Genomic DNA, 18,539 nt, shown 5'->3' on the forward strand with positions numbered 1-18,539 from the left:
TTCTTCGTGTAGCATCGAAAATTTAAGTTCGTCAAAATTATATATGAATTTCAGAGACTACCCTCAACGGCTATTCGAACGAATCTTTAAATTTTGACAGGTTTCTATAGCTTTTTTGGAGGACTAACGCGAAATTTTATGAATGACATTATGAGCTAATGAATGAAGTGGGATCGAGCAAGAGCTCAATATTGATTTGATTAAAAGCGTTTTTCTATTATGTAACGAGCAATATTAACGAAAAAATTCACTATTCCTCGTGATCGCTGCCTTCCTCTTTGTCCTTAAAACAACAAATTTCACTGGCCGTATATTTCGAAATATTATCCGCTTAAAATTTTAACTATATACAAATTCGTCACGATTGTCGTCGTTGAAGACCACATGAGATTGACGAACGAATCATGCAATTGCACGAAAACTGCGGGAGGATAATAATAAATAATGTGTTACAAACTAAAATGCAATCAGATTTGCATTGCTGGGATAAAATTGCAATATAAACGCACCGTTCTATATTCGATATTAATTGTAACGCGGGTAGAAGAGGCACTTTCTGATATAAAATCTCTCGCGTGTATCGTACATTCATAAATGTACATTGTAAACTTTAAAGTATTGTGGATGCCTGTTTTTTAATTTTTTCCAAAATCGCAAGAAATAATCTTAATAAATTAAGTAATGTTCGAACGGATAATCTGAGAATGTAATAGAAACCAGTAAACAAAAATTTCATATGTTAATTTTTAATAAATTAAAATTAAAACGCTGCTTCTTTTCTACAAAATTTCATATATCTGCGTAATAAAATAAAGAGACATTGTGTGCTAATAAAAAATAATAAAAAATAAATAAAAAATGCATGTTAAAAATAGATTATAATGTATTTTCACGGGAGTATTTTCCTCTTTTACCCGGGAAGAGATATATAACTGCATTGAGAGTGACAAAATATTTATACATCGTGACGATTTCTACATACGCACGCATTTCCATACACAGTTCGAGATTGTTTTTTTTTTCCTATGATGAAACGACCTTAGACTGGCAGGCGAAGCGAAACAGAACATTCTGCGGGAAGCATGAATTGAATTCGTCGACATAAGAAAGTATGCACAATGTCAAGAGGATCCGGTGGAACGTACTGCTTCGCTTTCTCGTTTATAAAATAGAAGACAATTATTATCGGCAGAGAGCTTCAATAGTCAGTCAGTGTTCACGAAGTAAGGGGGTTCGCACGAAAATCAACGTTACTTACTTTCAATCGTTCATTATGTGTTCACCAAGACCTTATCCGCGATATAGATACTCTCTTTTCGTAGTTGTACATTATGTATATGGTGTTCACATTGGAGCGACATAAACAAATTTATAACAGAAATGTTTATTAGAAATGTGTACGTTTTTGCAGGGTACAATGGAACAAGACAAATTGCATATTTTTTCATGTTTAAATCATACACACAATATATATATATATATATATATATATATATATATATATATATATATATATGTATGTATGTGTGTATATATACATACATGTATACATATACGTACATCTGTATACATATATGTACATCTGTATACATATATGTACATCTGTATACATATATGTACATATATATACATATACATACATACATACATATACATATATATAATTTTATTGCCACATATATGTAAGCCAAGCTTACAGTATGTTTTTCACATAATTTTTAATCTATATAATTTCAGAAGCATATATATACATATATATGTGTTTGTGTGTGTGTGTGTGATACATTCCCTCCCTCTCTATCGATGCTTATTACTAATAAAATTTAGTTTTTTTTTATTTTCACAATGTCGATAAATAAAAGTAATAAGTTGTTCGATATATTAAATTTTAAATACGAATTTTACAAATTAAACGGTTTGAAAATGTGTCATTGAACGTGAATGTATTGCATATTGTCTTATTCCAATTAATACCCAAGTTATTTATAATATCCCAAGAATCTAGCGATCAACTCTTAATTATCTATAATATACAAACCAATTTATACATGCATGCAATTCCTCATTGCATGCATATCTATGTGTATGAATATTTCTAATCGGATCACGTATATTTTGAGGTAGATGTAAAATATTAATTAAACAGCCATTTCTATCTTGTTGTGATTTCTCGACAAGTTTTTTGGCAAGAATTTACAACAACCAATGTATACAATATATAAAAGTATATACAGATAACTGAGTCAAGGTAATGAATCCTAATTTTAAACTAAACACGTTACCGAGTCCGCCAATAGCTCACAGTGCATTACGAGTAGATCCCACAACTCTTGGAATATTCAATAGATAAATTAAATGACGAGTATAAAGAATGCGACACAAGAATACGAAAAGTAATACATACATATACATACATACATATTTATATATGTATACATACATACACATACATACATACATACATATACATATATAAAGTACTATGAAATTTTTTAATTTCAGTTTTCTCATCATTAATTAAAACACGATTTAACAGGTGTACAATTACACATGATCAGCCGATGATGTTGAGAGTGTTGTATTAGGAAGCACGCGCGCGGCCGTTTATATATGGAAATCAGCGGAATGTTGCAAGATCTTCAACGATTTCCGGATTTTGCGACACTTCGCTCGTTACATTCGAAAGGTTTCCTTGAGGCGACTTCCGCGATATTGTCAAATCACCATTTTGTAAAGGATATATAACAATCTTCTTGAAACATTTTCGGTTTCATTCATTTTCGGTAGCATTCCCTACGCGGAGACACACTCGTATGATTAATATAACAACATATGATACAATTCGTTCCCGTAATTCGTATATCAAATAGTTTTCTAATGTGTGTATGTATGTATATATGTGTGTATGTGTGTGTATGTGCGCTCTTGAAACGATGCACTTCGTACGCATCGTGGAATTATAATTTTCAGTACGCGAAATAGCACATCCAACGTTGCAGATATTTTCGGCTTCCTAAACACTCTCGATTTATAATCGCGATAATTGGGCGGTAAGACTGGGGTGAAAATTGGAGGGGAGGGGGAGGGGAAAGTGGGGGCAGGCGAGAAGGATATTACAGGTAAAACAATAAAAAACGCGATCACTTTTTGATTTGCAGCCATGGATGCTTCAGGCACTCGGCTGCAGTAGCTCGCATGCTCGGATTGAATTCGAGCATCGGTGTTAGGAACTCTGCGAACTCACGCGCTTCGCTCGGCGTCCAGTCATATTTCTCCGTCAACACTTCATACAGGCCCCACGGTTTTAACCCGGTAATATGCTTCAATTCACCTTTTTTGTTAAAGTATATCTTTGAGTTCTTTCCCGAAAGAGCGATACGTCTCGGTATTTCTCCTAGCAATTCAATTATATGAGCCAAATGATCTTCATCTCTGGAATATTAACAATCGATTCGATTTAAATAATGTGCGAAAGAATGATTTTTAAAAAGTTTATATATAACTGCATTAATTCTGCTACATATGAATCTTGCAATCATTACCTGCAATAATCTTTCCCACTGTGCGGTTCAAAAAGATAATCACCAGTCGCCAATTCGAACGCCATACAAGCGGTAGACCATATATCAGCAGAGGTATCGTATCCGGAACCTAATAAAACCTCGAGCGACCTATATTGACGAGTTTGAATATCATCTGTGAATTTCTTATGAACCCAGCACGCGTTTCCGAGATCCGCTATCTTCACATCGACCTCGCACTCCATTATGGCGGGATCCAAGGGCGATACGAATGCTCGTTTCAATTGTTTACTTTCCGGTGGATTAAATGACCTACGACCTACAAAATAAGATGAAGGATAACAAATGAAATTGTGCAATAAGAAACAAAGATAAAATATGTCTTCGTTCGACGTAACACCTACCTTCGCTACATTCGTCGGTATCTTCAGCGTCGGGTGGTAATACACCTTCGCCGCAATTTTTTTCCACATCGCATAGAGTCATGTTGTCTATCTTCTCGGATTGTTCGGGCGATGTATTTTGTATCTTTTCGCCGCCCGCTAAATCGTCTACTCCATTCATATGTAAGGAAGGTGCAGACGGTTCCGAAATGTCGGGTGAACCTTTGCTCTCTGTATTGTCTTCTATACTTTCTGTATTAAGATCCTGATCTAGGCTATTCGTCTCAAGCTCCCCGTTCTCTCTTGTGCTATTCGCAAGTTTACTTTGTTCCTCTAATTCCTCGATCTGTTCCATCTGTTTCTTCAAGAGCTCGTTTTGCCGCTTGGCTTTCTTCTTTAATTTTTTCTTCTTGTTTTTAGACATTTTGGAATTTGGTATGGGTTCTTGAAACTCCTTCGGCGCGGTGGAAATCAGAGACACTGGCAATTTTGCTCCCATAGAATGCAGTTCTGTCGCTTCGCAAGCTAATTTTCGTATATAAGTCTCATCAACGCATACAAGAACATTTTCGGGTTTAATATCTGTATGAATAATCTTACCTGAAAATAAAATTCAACATATTATATATAATGATAAATTTATCTTATAAATTGTAGTTGCAGCATATTCTTTTCATTTGGGAAAATTAGCCAAATACATATTTCAATATAATTTATACATCATCTTACATTTATTATGAAGATAGTCAAGACCTTCGAGAACTTGTCTGATGATGCGTTTTACGTTATTTCTTGGAATTCCTCTGTAATTTGACTTGATAATCAATTTAAGAAGATTATGTCCAAGCACTTCAAATACCATGCAAACATGCAGACCATTTATGCCGCTAATCTTGAAGTCATTGAGCAACTGGACGGTCTTATTGCGTTTAGGATCAATGGGATCTGTATCGCGCACATCTTTTAACAATTTAATTTCATCCAATGCAGTCTCAGTAAAATGGGATGCGGATTTCACAATTTTAAGCGCAACAAAACGCTTATCCTATAGAATCAATTTCAAGATATCTTATATTTTATATATTTTATATAAGTGTATAAAAAAAGCTCATTATCAAATTCATTAGTATACCTGTAAATCCCAGCAGAGCCATACAGTAGAGAAGTGACCCCATCCGAGCTTACGAGTGACATGATATCGATTTAAAAAGAGATCTCCTATCTTCACAGGGTGGTATCCGCCTTTACAATAGTCACTGCTGTCCTCTTGCTCCTCATCTTCGCTACTGAACACTTCGTCATCATCTTCTATCGTTTCATTGCTAGAACTATGACACGGTTCAAGTCCACGGTCCAGTCTATGACAAATATATCGATACATCATGAAATACAAAATAACACATAACCAATACCAATGTGTTTGTAACAATTAACTTCTCATAATCCGACAAAATTGAGAAGCCAATGAGATAAAGCGAGAAGACTGTTATACAATATATATGTAACGTATGCAATTATTAGTGAAATTTTAATTTAAAGATTAAACTATTTATATAACGTCGCAGATTATAAATAATCATTTATATTACCGCCCATAATCACTGGAGAAACAATCGTGCATGATAATTTTATATTATTACATTAATTATTATTGTTCATAATCTCCACAACGATTATGAATATATATAAAAAAAGTACGAAAACATTTACTTATTAAAATCCCTGTAACACATATTTGAAGCACTCGATAGCGAGGGGATAAATTGAGACAAAAGTTTGAACGCGACTGTTTGCGAGGCGAGTCAACGACGAACTGTCATCCGCGCGGATGTGCGACACGTTATATCGCGTACGCCGTGTAATCGCGACTGTAATAAAAAGCGCGTGTGTGTGCGTAATCTTAACGTGCGATCGTTCGCAACATTATATCGGCGAACGCGTAACGTAACGCAAGTCCGGGCGCATCTTCGATGCCGGCTGTTTGACGAATCGGATCGCAATCCGGGTTACCTGGTCACGTTGTCACTGACGAAGACGCGCTGCTGCATGCGGGTGTCGGTGCACGGGAAGGCAGCGGCGGCCGCCTCTTGGCCGCTACGCGGTCCCTTGGAGCTCTGCGCGTCCTGATCACCCTGGGAATTGGCCTTGCCCTTGCGCTTGCTGGGCTTGTGCCGCTTCTTCTTCGCCTGGATCGCCAAGACCCGCCTGTTCACGTCCGTCTTGGCGCTCATCTCGCCGACTAACTGGATCCCCGTTCGGGCCTCCCGCTCTGCTACCCCCTTTCCCGACGCTTCTTCGCACGCAGGCAGGCAGGCACGCACGGCCCGCACTTCCGCCCGTTCCGGCCGCTCCTTCGTGCTCTTCTCGCTGCTGTTACTGCTGCTGGCCCGCTGGCTCTCGCCTCTCGCTGCTCTCGCACACCGATATATCGCGGCTCCTACACTCGCGCCGACTCGATTCGACCAAGCTCCCTCGGCTTGTCTCTCTCGTCTCGCCTCGTTCTCCCTCGTAGCTTCGCGCGCGAATAATCTCGCCGAGATCTCCTTTTACTCTCTCGGATTCGACTCTATTATCACTTCATCTCTCGCGCCGCGCACTCCGTTCGGCCGTTGTTTGAGTATGGCCGTCGCCGAGTACGTACGTCCATCCGCGTATGTATTCCCGCATATGTATTCCTACGTAGGTACGCGCGTATCCACCGTCCCGTCTCCCGTCAAAGAGACGAGCAGGTGTCGTCGTGTCCCCCGAGACGAGCGGGTCGTCGTCGTCGCCGTCGCCGTCGCCGTCGCCTCCTCGCCACCGACTGCCACTCGCCGCGGACGGTTCGCTCGTCGGTTCCTTGTGTCGTTACACCGTATACGCGAATGCGACGACTGACGACCGACCCGACATGAGCCGCTTTCCTCCTTTCCACGCCGCTCGCAGTTGCCCACTTCACCTGCAATTTTTACTTAGCAGCCGCCGGCTGCGTCCCGTGTCGATCGCGATTACGCTCGTCTCCGCACCGCGGCAGCAGACGGGCCTTCGAAATTCGAAAGACACGCGATTTATTTATTTTTTGGTTATTTTTTTTTCTGCCAATACTCTGGGTGTGTTTATCTTTCGATGTGTGTACGTACGCGAGGGGAGAAAAAATATTGTCGCGTATCCTTTATCCCTGAGTTCTCGTTCCTCTTTTTGGTAAAACGCGATGACGTACGTTGCTCTGCACCGTCACGGCGATTGCGCGCTTCGATGATTCGAACAGCGCCTTTGAGAGTAATTATTGGATTAATGACATGTATATACAGTTGATACCTGGCGCAGGAAAATGATGAGACGCGTATATCGATATTTTGTAATCGCTAAAAATAATGATATTAAATCGGGATATTTCATGAATAATCGCAAGTTGTTGAATTCATCACATCCAACTTTAGTTTGTATAAATTTATAATCGATGTGTGAAAATAGAGTTCGTTCGTTTTACACTTTTCTTTATTTTTTAAATTGATTACCTGGTTTATCTCGATATAAACAGGAAATGAGAAACTAAATATTATGTATTGTTATCGATGGAATCGGTCTCAAAACTTTCGAATGTCCTTTTAATAAGAATTTTAAATAGATTTCCGGTCCATTTGACGAGATGATGTTTCTTAATGAAAATATCGAGGCGTCAAAATAGCTTCAAGTGATGAAAAAGAAGATATATGTGATAAAAAAAATTAAAAATGATCTCTCTCTATTGGGAGAACTCCGATCGACTCCAAGAAATTTGCTATTAAAAGGACATTCATAGAATGATATAGATTTTGAAACATCCTATATAAACTTATAGCGAAGTAACCTATAGCGAAGTAACTTTCCTGATTTTGTGAAGCGCGGAATCTCAACGATCATGCATGAATTGACAGACGACAACGCCCTCTCTGACAACCTCTGGCTTTGCTTGATAAATTACACATCTATCGATAAGTGGAATCAACACATACGCGACAGGAGATTGCAATCGTTATCATTTCAACGAATTTTTACAAAATATTCTGTATACTTATACGGCAAGCAATTAAAATTTATGTGCATAAAAATATTAATAATTAGTCTATTAAAATATCTTCATTAAAAAATTGCATAAAACGGTGAGTTTACAACGCTTTTCGAATCCACTATTATATATAATAATATAATTAATATTGCATAGAAAAATATAATTAATCGATTATTGTTAATTAATTTCTATGCAATTATGTAACGAACTAATTCTATACTCATATATTCATTATATATGCTTATATGAATATTACATCAGCAAATTTTACATACTATATGTGAAGAGGTTAGTTCTCCACAAATAGGAAAACATAGATACATAAATAATTTATGTATTATCCTTGCGATGTGAAAATTATATACTATGCTGTTTAGTTCCAATGTATCCTAACGAGTCACTTTGTTTCACATTTAATATCTTATATGTTTAAAATTTTTATTTCAAGTTTCTATATTTTATTTTTGAGTTATAATTTGTATTTGTTAATGCACTAAAATGTATTTTTATTATAAATATTTTTCTATTAATGAAATATCTTAACAAATATCGTTTTCCATGCGATAATAAATTATTACCTGTTACAGGTAGCGATGGATATATTGGAACTAAAGCAAAGTCTAACTGGACATAGAGGCAGAGTATGGAGTGTTTGCTGGCATCCTAAGAATGCTTATTTAGCATCTTGCGGCGAGGATAAAAAAATTATAATCTGGGGATTAGAAGGGCTTAAATGGGTTACAAAAATGATTCTTACCGAAGGACATTCTAGAACTATTAGAGAATTAGCTTGGTCCCCCTGTGGTCATTATATTGCATCAGCGAGTTTTGATGCAACTACTGCAATATGGGATAAAAATGCAGGACAATTCGAATGTAATGCAACATTAGAAGGACATGAAAACGAAGTGAAAAGCGTTAGTTGGTCATCCTCTGGTGAGCTACTCGCTACATGTAGTCGCGACAAATCAGTGTGGGTATGGGAAATGAATGGCGTAAATGAATTCGAATGTGCTGCAGTTATTAATGCTCATATTCAAGATGTAAAAAAGGTATGTTTATGTAAATTGATCTATTGAAAAAGAAAAATATGATTTAAATGATCTATCATCCATGATTTATCTAAAAAAATATAAATTTTAATCTATTTCACTAATATATAAATGGACCTTATACATTTCTTATATATAACAAGAGTGTACTTTTATTTTAGGTGAGATGGCATCCTAATGAAGAGATTCTGGCTTCTGCGAGCTATGATAATACAGTGAAGATTTTTAAAGAAGATCCGACCGATAGTGACTGGATGTGTGTCGCAACTTTATCATCTCATACTTCTACAGTGTGGAGTCTTTCATGGGATAAGATTGGTAATCGAATAGCAACCTGCAGTGATGATAAAACGGTAAAGATATGGCGAGAATACAAATGTGGAAATGAAACAGGCATTCCTACACCGAATAATGAGCCTGTCTGGAAATGTATTTGTACACTGTCAGGCTATCATACCAGAACTATTTACGACATTGACTGGTGCAAGACTACAGGTTTATTAGTGACTGCATGTGGCGATGACATTATTAGGATATTTAAGGAGGATAGTGACTGTGATCCACATCAACCAAGTTTTACAATGATCTGTTCAATGGACAATGCACATACTCAAGATGTCAACTGTGTTCAGTGGAATCCTACAGTTCCTGGACAATTTGCCTCTGCAAGTGATGATAGCTTAGTGAAAATATGGTTTTACAATCATAAAGAATAAAATTCTATAAATATAGTTTTGTTTTATTTAATATAATATAATTTTATCTTTCTTGTTTTTAAATTTAAGAAATCTTTATTAAAGAAATCTAAGGATAATGAATAATAAATTATAAAAATGGGAAATCAATTTTTTTATATTAAAAAGACAAGAAAGATTATCATTTCCTTCAAAACTCAATATCTTTACATTTTTGTAAAGATTTGTATTCTTTAATATAAGTAATATTAAGTAACAAATATTTTGTAACAAATTCTATAAATAAATAATGAATTAAAATATCTATTATATTTTATTCCTTAACATTCCTTAACATTTTTAAATGTAATGAATCACATATTATTTGTAACCACATCTTCATTTTAGGGCTCCACATGTTAAAGCACTCATACAACATAGGATTATTTTGTAATTTTTATTTACAATATAAATATATTAATAAGTTTGAATATATCAAACGGTACAATACGATACGTACGATGAGTAACATCGCAGAAAATAAAATTGGCATGCCTTTGAAGGAGATTGTGAGTGCAATATGTAAATTTGCGGACATCTCACTCGCAGCTTCCTGGGATAATGTCGGATTACTGATTGAACCTACAGAACCCAAAAATGTATCATGCATCTTATTGACGAATGATTTAACTGAAGATGTTATGGATGAAGCTATTCAATTACAAACTGATTTAATCATCACATATCATCCATTAATATTTGCTCCATTGAAGTCTATTACAACTAAATCTTGGAAGGTACCGTGAAATATCTGTAAGATTGTTGAAAAAAATTATTGCGATTTTTAATTGTTATTTATATATAATAGGAGCGAATAGTGGCGAGATGTCTAGAAAATAAAATTGCTGTCTTTTCTCCACATACTAGTTTTGATTCCGTAAAAGGCGGTGTAAACGACTGGTTAGCGGAAGCTTTCGGTAAAAAAAAATTATTACAGCATCTATAAATCAATTATTAATATATTAATATTTTATTTTATGAAAATATCATTTTAAGAGCTTGAGAGCAGCAAGCCAATTCAACCGGATACGAATAATCCGACTTACGGATTGGGAAGACTGTGCACCTTAAAGAATCGGGTATCTATTGAGGAAGCAGTGAATTTAATAAAGCAACGTACAAATCTGAAATACGTAAAATTAGCACGTGCACGCGGTGCAGGTGAGTGTTGACAAAAATAATTTTTATTGCTCAAAAATAAAACAAATGACGAAAATATATGATCACACTACTTTTATTATTGTTATATTTTAGATGGTTATATTAATACCGTTGCACTATGTGCTGGATCAGGCGCCTCGATATTGAAAGAAGTACCTGCAGATTTATATCTTACAGGTGAAATGTTGCATCATGATATATTAGATGCCGTACATCGCGGGATCCATGTTATATTAACAAATCACTCTGATTCGGAACGTGGTTTTTTGAAAATATTTGCTTCGATACTAGATAGTGCTTTGCAAGAATCTGTCAAAGTGTGTCTATCTAAAACTGACAGGGATCCATTACAAACTGTTTGAGCCGTTATCAAAATGCTCGCCATATATATAATTATATCCGATATTTAATGTAAAAGTTGATACGAATAAATTACAAATAGTATCACTCATATGAAAGAAATTTTTCATTGTTAATATAAATTATTTTGATTTTTGTTTAAATTCAATGAAACATGTACTACAACTAAAAGGCACATCTGAAAGTAACATATTGACGTTATAAAATGCAGTTAAAAAACAGGGTTTTTTTTACACAAAAATATTTTATAGAATGTTTCAGTTAATGTGCATTTTCGGTTATATATAAAATTAAATAAAAATGATTATCTTTCTTTTTAGTTCTGTTATGTTAATGTTAATTGAATAAAAACACTTTAATATTACTTTTATATATATTATTATATATAAAAGAGAAGTTTCATTGGGAAAAATCTTACGTTTAGCTATGGTATTATACTTTATTTTGATGAGGAACTTTAATTTTATGGCACTGTAATTCTTAAAACATTATGCACAAATACAAATAAAATTTTAGCTAAGAAAATATTTTCTCTTGAATTTGTTAACAAGTCTGTAATTCTTAAAAAGTGCGTAACTTAAATACTTTGTTATATATATATGTATATTTATTTTAGTTCAGAATCTTAATTTTTACATAATCTATTTATTAGTTATTTAAGTTTTAAGTTTTAATTTAATATCATTAAATCTAGAGAACTCCTTCTTCCAACCTTTGACTAATGTTTTATACACTGAAATGAGAAGAAACGGCTATATATACTTTAAATGATACACCATTACGTATGGTTTAATCACAATAGATTTATTTGCACGAAATAACAATTAGTTATTATCTAGACTCGGTCAAATTAAGAAGTAGACAAGACTGTCTCAAATTGTTCATGTAAATTCCAATAGTTCCGCAGTGCAATGCACGATACACACACAATGATGTTCTAATCTTAATTTACATGGCAGCAACGATATACAGGCATATCTTGAGGACAAGATACTGTAAATCTCAAACCGTTTATTTAATTCGTTATACAAACAATTAAAGTTTTCAAGATATATAATGTAACATTATATAAAAACCAAGCATGAAAGGGTTTGTATTTCTCTTTAAATGATTATCCAAACTTTATGATTTGTTTTCGCACACACGTATTTATATATTCATACATAACGTATTACATAAAGTGTGTGAAGATATATTACATGCTCGTATAATATACGATATCGTACAGCAAACAGGGTCAAACTTTTTTTAATAATTAATAGTTTCAAATATTATAATATTATAAACATGAGATTTAAAAAAATTATATAAAATATATTATAAAAAATTATGATCTATATTACTTATCGCCTTTGCATTAAAGTTTTACAATAATCGTTTGAAGCGACGCAAATCTTGCTGTCAAATAAATTGTTTAATATGAAGTATTATAAGAATGAATAAATACATTGAACGATATTATATCGAATTCAATAGAATTCTGATATGATCGTAGAACAATAATTAAATTTGATAGTCATCATCAAAACGTATTTGTTATAATTTCGCTACAAAGTATAACAGAGATTCATCAAAATCTTCTTTTTTATATCGAAGATAATCGTCAAGAAATGATAGTCTTTTAAAAATTTGTATTGTTCAAGCGAATGACCCTATTATTTTAACATGACATGCTCAGTCACGTGTTATTTAACGTGTTCTTATTTTAGCGCAGCTTTACATCGTACCTTATATATATTCTCGTACGTGTCCTCGCAACATAATAAATTTTAACATATTTCTATGTTAAAATGTCTAATATGTTTATTAACAGTAACATGTACACGTTCTTTTGGCAAATACAACGTATTGTCTTGTAAACCGTGGTAAAGCAAATTTAACATTACTTGCTGCTCAAAGAGCCTTTCGAATTAAATAATTATTTTTACAAATATATCCGATTTTCGTTACCCTGTCTTCACCCATTCGCATTCAGATCATACACGATGTTTTACTAACAACGAAAATCTATTCCCTTATTTTTACATCTTTTTGTTACGAGATCGTTCTGTTACATTTTTTTAACTTATTGTTATCCCCGTTTCATCCTTGTATTTCTTTTAATGGATCCATCCTAAAACTTGTTTTTCCGTCTATATTTATCTATAAACGTTTGCGAGGTACTCTCTTATTGACGTAGATAGTACAGATGACGTTCATAAGTCTCTCTATAAAAAATATATTTAATGTAAAAAAACAAACAAAAAAACAAGAAAAATTTAATTGAAAAATATATTAGTTGCGAAAACTATTTAATTTAAACATATATAATAACAATAAACGATAAATATTTGATAACAATAAATGAATAAAGAATAATATAACAATATTTTTAATATATATATATATATATATATATACACAAATAATATGTTAAGTATGAAAAACATAAGTCATGCATTTTATCATAAAAAAAATTATAAACGCAGTTTATTTTACCGATCAATTATTCATACGAAGTTTAATCCATGGAATATTCAATAGACACTCGTGCTCTTTTCTTGAGAATCAAGTAATAAAGAAGTGAAAAAAGAGAAATTTGAAAGGAATATCTCTAATTAACATTTATAATGGTCCACTTCTACGTCTAGTAAGGATGATTCAAAAAGGTCAGAAGCGTCGTTGAGATCATTACAAAAGGTAAATTGGCTAATCTTAGCTGCCCGCCGTGTTGCATCGCAGCCGGATGTTCCCCTGCAAGAATCAGAAAAAAAATTAATATCTTCTTTTCTTTCTTTTTTTTCAAGTAGCAATTTTGCAGGGGTGTTTATTTTTTCGCAATATATTCTGAATAATCAGAGCTGAATAACGCATGGAGATAACTTAGGTATATTAAGCCGTTGTACAAACGTTATAACAACGTAATAGCAGGTGCGTTATAAGATTAAGAAGTATACATACCATTAAGTACATGAACTAAGACTGTTTTTGTATTGGCGTTACTGGGATGGCAGGTGTATTGTCCGCTATCCGCCGGTTGAGCACGTTGAATTAAAAGGTACGACGTCGTTACTTCGCCCTTCTCCGTGATAACCGATACCCCCCCTCTCGGACTGTCGTAATTGATCGCCTGTCACATGCAGATCCCGGAAAAATGTTATTCTAATTAAATTTCTTCCTACAACGCTTATACAATAGCGTTCATCGAACCGACGAGGAAATCTATTAATTAAATGATTGATTAATTTTCAGTTGAAAAAGTCGGAAGCGACACTGATTGGCAACACTTGCTAAGAAAAACTATTGTAATAGAGTAATTAGCTCGTTCTCATTCTACATATGAATGAAATAGATGCGAAATCAATTTGTAACTAGTTTTATTATTATCGTAAATCATATAATAATAATTACAATTATACTGCAATAATTTTCTACATGCGATAAAAATTAAAGAAACCCTCTCATATATGTAATGAATTTCTTTAATTAAATATACTTTTGCATGAGGACGTATGGTACTATATTTATATTTCACGGATATATTTCCTCTGCGAGTTAAAAACTGCGTAAAACTCTCCTTTATTCCGACTCGATCGCATTTCCTGGTTTGTAAACTGGTGGAAATCCAGTCTCGGAAACTTTGGTAAAATCGATAATAGCAGGAATCAGTTTATGTCTGTATTTCGCTGAAACTCATAATGTTTCAGAGCTGAACTTACAACACTTTCAAAATAAACGATTTATATGTCACTGTTGCAAAATGGATTTTGAGAAAATTTTCAAAGCCTTCAAGAAGGTAATAAATTCCAAGGTATAACTGCAACTAGATGTTTTATCTTTTTTATACTTAATATGTTTTTTATATTAAATATCTTTTTTATACATATTATTTTCTTCTTGATACAGTTTATATTACGTATCAGTTTCATATTTCGATATCTGATAATATCTTGCGAATTCGTATCTGCTTTTAATTTAGTATTTCTCCATTAATCTCGTTTATTTTCATTTTATTATTTTTCCTCGTTAAATTTTAGCAGTCGTTATATTTTGCAGTTCAGACATTATATTTTATTTCTCTATGTTATCTGTTTAGTAAGGCAAGAATAAATTTTTTGATCAAATCATCCTGGTTATTACATTTTTGTGCTACAGATTTGCAATATCTAATTATTATCTCGATATCATATATCTATATATTGCATACTGCATATCTCACATTAATTTATCAAAAATTTTCGTCCGTAGTAACAACTTGTATCTCTTTAATATCATAACAGATTGGATTGATTTATATATTTCGAATTTGCGCGGAAAATATGACATGAAAAATATTTCTGAAATATCAAAATCTGAGATATCAAACATTCTGCCTAGTTTTATGTGTACGTGTTTTACGCAAAAATTTGAAAAAATCTGAGTGTGTTCTCTGTACTAAAAAATGACAAATATTTCATACATTTACTTTTAGTCAATATGAAAACTAAATATTCATTCACTTTTGTTACAATTAGATATAATTCATTCAAATTTTTTTTAATTGAAACGAAAATCCAATTAAACAGGCTTTTTGCATTTAATTGAGTTTTAATAAGCTATATGTAGAGATAATTTTATATAATTCACTGAAAACCTGTATGAATATATATATACACATATTTTTTAGTATTAGATGGATGATATCGTTACATTTATATGTACATTTATATGTGTTTCGTTTTTCCTTCTTTAATCAGACTGATATTTTTTCTAATAGCGTTCTTTATTTTTACATATCTCAAAAGGAATTTACTGACGTTCAATGCTACAAAGCTTTAATGTTTATTAAGGAGTGATTGCAATAGGTTGCGGTTCTTTATTCATTTTCTGTGGAAAACCACAAGTCTGTGAACTGAAACATCAATGAATAAATCTGTTCCTTTAAAGGGATTTACTGACATTCCATATCATAAATCCATGTCATAAATCTTTAATATTTATTAAAGAATAATTGCAATAGGTTGCGGTTCTTTATTCATTTTCTAAGGATGGCCACAGGTTCGTGAGCCGAAATTTCAATAAATAAATTTGTTTTTCCGCATGGCCGAGAGATATGTACTAATTACATAAATATAAACATATTTCAAAAATAAGAGATAGTTTAGCATTTAATTTCTATTAAATTTTGGTTTAATTTAAAATGTAATTTTAATAATATAATTTAAAAAAAAAATGTGTAGCTCTCTTAATGGATAATGTTAATATATTCTCATTTTATGTAAGAGCTAGCGCGCATCAATGTCTACATATCATTACTACAACTACTACAAAATGCCGTCAGTAAATTCCAATGTAACAATACCGACGGCTGAGTGCTGTCGGCGGACCACAAAATGTCAAAAATTTTGAAACTTTGGAAAATTCAAAATATCAAATCCACAACACGCAGTATAAATATCTGTATCTTCGTATTTGTTGCAATTCTCAAATACTATGTCGCATAAATATTATTGCGAAATTCTCTAAATAAAATGTCATCTTTCTACTTTATTTTAATGTCATTATTTTATGACATTATTTTCAACTAACATAGGAAATATTTTTAACATATATGTGAAAAATATTGCAAGGATTCAATCCAAACAGTTCAATCCAAACAGTGTTTGTTTTCAAGTTACACAGTCTGTGTTTTATTTTATCCGAGGAAGATTATTTCGGACAAGAGGTCATTTCGGGACACACATTTTGTCTGGATTTTTAAAGTCCGATAAATTTCAATATGATTCTTTCGAGTTAAAATGTTTGTCTAAAGATATTCAGAAGTCAAATAATATAATCTGAAACGAATCTTTTTTCTCTGCGGTGTAACCTCCTTGAATTAGGTCGATCTTACGTAAGTCTCTTTAATGAGGATATATAAAGCGGATTACACCATGGATAATACTGATTGTTCAGTTGGTGGAAGTGCTGCAAGCACTGGAAATTTACTCGAATACCTCGAATACTCGAATTGTTATTTGATTTTTTGTCAGCGATAATTTTATTCGCTATTTTATTCGCTATTTGTTAAGATCTTAACGCGCGTGTTGGTACTTTTACATTTTAATTATATATAGTTTATAATTATGATGTATGATAATGATAGATTCATGTAATTAGGCACAATAGAGAAAGTTAATAGAGATTGATGTTTGTGCGAAATCAATTATACCAACAAGACAGTAACGTGATTGCACGTGTTTACCGATTATTTATGTTACATGTGCTGCATATCTCAACGGGCATAATTCTCCCTACAAACGCAAGATTAACTAGGTCATAGGGATGGAAGGAACACGTGTGACGAGACAGACGGAAAATACGGGACTAGCAGAAATACTATGCGTCGAATTTTTCACTCCAAGTTCGAGCGAACGCGCGAGATCAAGATGGGATTGGCTAGTACAGATGCAATAGCATCGGAACGGGATAAAAAGCGAATGATGAGACGGAGCAAGTACGCGAAAGAAAATCTCTGCGTACGCGACACGAAAGCTTACAAGATACGAGAGCTACAGAATAGATAGGGGTTTGGAGAAAGAAAGTTAAATTCTTGGGGAAATAGAGTAAGAAATAACGTGACAGACGGAGGAGAGCAAGATTTGAACCCGCAGGTGAGGATTGCGATAATCGGATTGCAAAAAAAGTCTTCAAATAAGAAAAAGGGAAACGAAAGAGATAAATAACCAGTGAAAAAAAAAGAAAATGAATTTGCTCGTAAAAGAAACGAAAGAAATGGCAAGAAAAAGAAAACAGGAGAAAAAGATGAATAATAAAATTCAAAATGATATTAAATTTGTAGACTTGAATAAATCACATAGACTCTTGTGCTATATAATAATAATAATAATAGATAACAAATGATAAATAAAAAAAGTTGCACTAGAAAATAATATGTCAGAAGCAAAATAAGAGAATTGGTCAACAAACCATGAATAATTAAATTAGATTTTCTAAACATATATCTATCTTAGAGATCTATAATTTTAAATTGTGTAAGCATTGATGAAACAATAGTAAAATGTATAATAAGGAAGAATGAAGATAAGAGCGTAATATTCGCAAAGAAATAGAAGACACTGCGAAAACGGCTAGAGAGTTAATGCGATGAACTGTCGGTAGAGCTCGAAAGTAGGAATATAAGACCTAAGTAGAAGCCCACAAGATACAAAGACAGACACGGTTGGAGAAATAGGTGTTGTATAATGCGACCAGGGTTAGTAAAGCACACACTGGAGAAACTTTACGCGGTAAAGAGAAAGAGAAAGAGAAAGAGAAGGATAAAAGATAGGTTTTGAAGT

General features: G+C 33.2%; 3 protein-coding genes across 9 annotated transcripts in view; 1 reads left to right on the forward strand and 2 right to left on the reverse strand.

Annotated features, from left to right (window-relative positions):
- Nucleotides 1-2,394: 2,394 nt before the first annotated feature.
- On the reverse strand, nucleotides 2,395-7,026 carry Srpk (SR splicing factor protein kinase). The gene is made up of 6 exons (XM_083083959.1): nucleotides 5,915-7,026; nucleotides 5,037-5,262; nucleotides 4,634-4,949; nucleotides 3,926-4,504; nucleotides 3,543-3,840; nucleotides 2,395-3,432 (listed from the first exon to the last, which is right to left on the reverse strand). The coding sequence occupies exons 1-6, from the start codon at nucleotides 6,133-6,135 to the stop codon at nucleotides 3,141-3,143; spliced, it is 1,932 nt and encodes a 643-aa protein (XP_082940085.1). The 5' UTR covers nucleotides 6,136-7,026; the 3' UTR covers nucleotides 2,395-3,140.
- Nucleotides 7,027-7,749: 723 nt separating this feature from the next.
- On the forward strand, nucleotides 7,750-11,560 carry Ciao1 (cytosolic iron-sulfur assembly component 1). 2 transcript variants are annotated; one of them, XM_083083965.1, is made up of 5 exons: nucleotides 7,753-8,025; nucleotides 10,069-10,457; nucleotides 10,529-10,637; nucleotides 10,717-10,881; nucleotides 10,975-11,560. In XM_083083965.1, exons 2-5 carry the CDS (start codon nucleotides 10,077-10,079, stop codon nucleotides 11,241-11,243), a joined length of 924 nt encoding a protein of 307 aa, XP_082940091.1. In that variant the 5' UTR covers nucleotides 7,753-8,025; nucleotides 10,069-10,076; the 3' UTR covers nucleotides 11,244-11,560. The 2 variants fall into 2 exon arrangements, with proteins under 2 accessions (XP_082940090.1, XP_082940091.1); XM_083083964.1 differs by lacking the exons at nucleotides 10,069-10,457; nucleotides 10,529-10,637; nucleotides 10,717-10,881; nucleotides 10,975-11,560 and adding exons at nucleotides 8,522-8,986; nucleotides 9,148-9,985 and having other exon boundaries at nucleotides 7,750-8,025.
- Nucleotides 11,561-12,024: 464 nt separating this feature from the next.
- LOC145962706 (lachesin) overlaps nucleotides 12,025-18,539 on the reverse strand; it is a 59,675-nt gene continuing 53,160 nt past the window's right edge. For 5 of the 6 annotated variants that reach the window (XM_083083968.1, XM_083083967.1, XM_083083969.1 and 2 more), the window contains exons 5-6: nucleotides 14,182-14,350; nucleotides 12,025-13,974 (exon numbers count right to left, since the gene is read on the reverse strand). In XM_083083968.1, the coding sequence (XP_082940094.1) occupies nucleotides 13,868-13,974; nucleotides 14,182-14,350 (276 nt within the window). In that variant the 3' untranslated portion in view covers nucleotides 12,025-13,867. The remainder of the gene's footprint in view (nucleotides 13,975-14,181; nucleotides 14,351-18,539) is intronic. The other variant, XR_014435929.1, reaches the window with a different exon arrangement.

This window comes from Camponotus vicinus, unplaced genomic scaffold, assembly GCF_025532165.1.
Source record: "Camponotus vicinus isolate PSW18456_S1 unplaced genomic scaffold, iyCamVici1.0 SCAF_12, whole genome shotgun sequence".
NCBI classification, from domain to species: Eukaryota; Metazoa; Arthropoda; class Insecta; order Hymenoptera; family Formicidae; genus Camponotus; species Camponotus vicinus.

What these genes read in the sequence shown, in the direction of transcription:
- Srpk (XM_083083959.1), bottom strand. Translation starts at nt 6,135, where the DNA reads ATGAGCGCCAAGACGGACGTGAACAGGCGGGTCTTGGCGATCCAGGCG. An exon ending in GGCTCTGCTGGGATTTACAG is followed by an intron (nt 4,950 to 5,036) that starts GTATACTAATGA and finishes TTGATTCTATAG; the next exon opens with GATAAGCGTTTTGTTGCGCT. An exon ending in TGACTATCTTCATAATAAAT is followed by an intron (nt 4,505 to 4,633) that starts GTAAGATGATGT and finishes TTTTATTTTCAG; the next exon opens with GTAAGATTATTCATACAGAT.
- Ciao1 (XM_083083964.1), top strand. Translation starts at nt 8,528, where the DNA reads ATGGATATATTGGAACTAAAGCAAAGTCTAACTGGACATAGAGGCAGA. An exon ending in ATATTCAAGATGTAAAAAAG is followed by an intron (nt 8,987 to 9,147) that starts GTATGTTTATGT and finishes CTTTTATTTTAG; the next exon opens with GTGAGATGGCATCCTAATGA.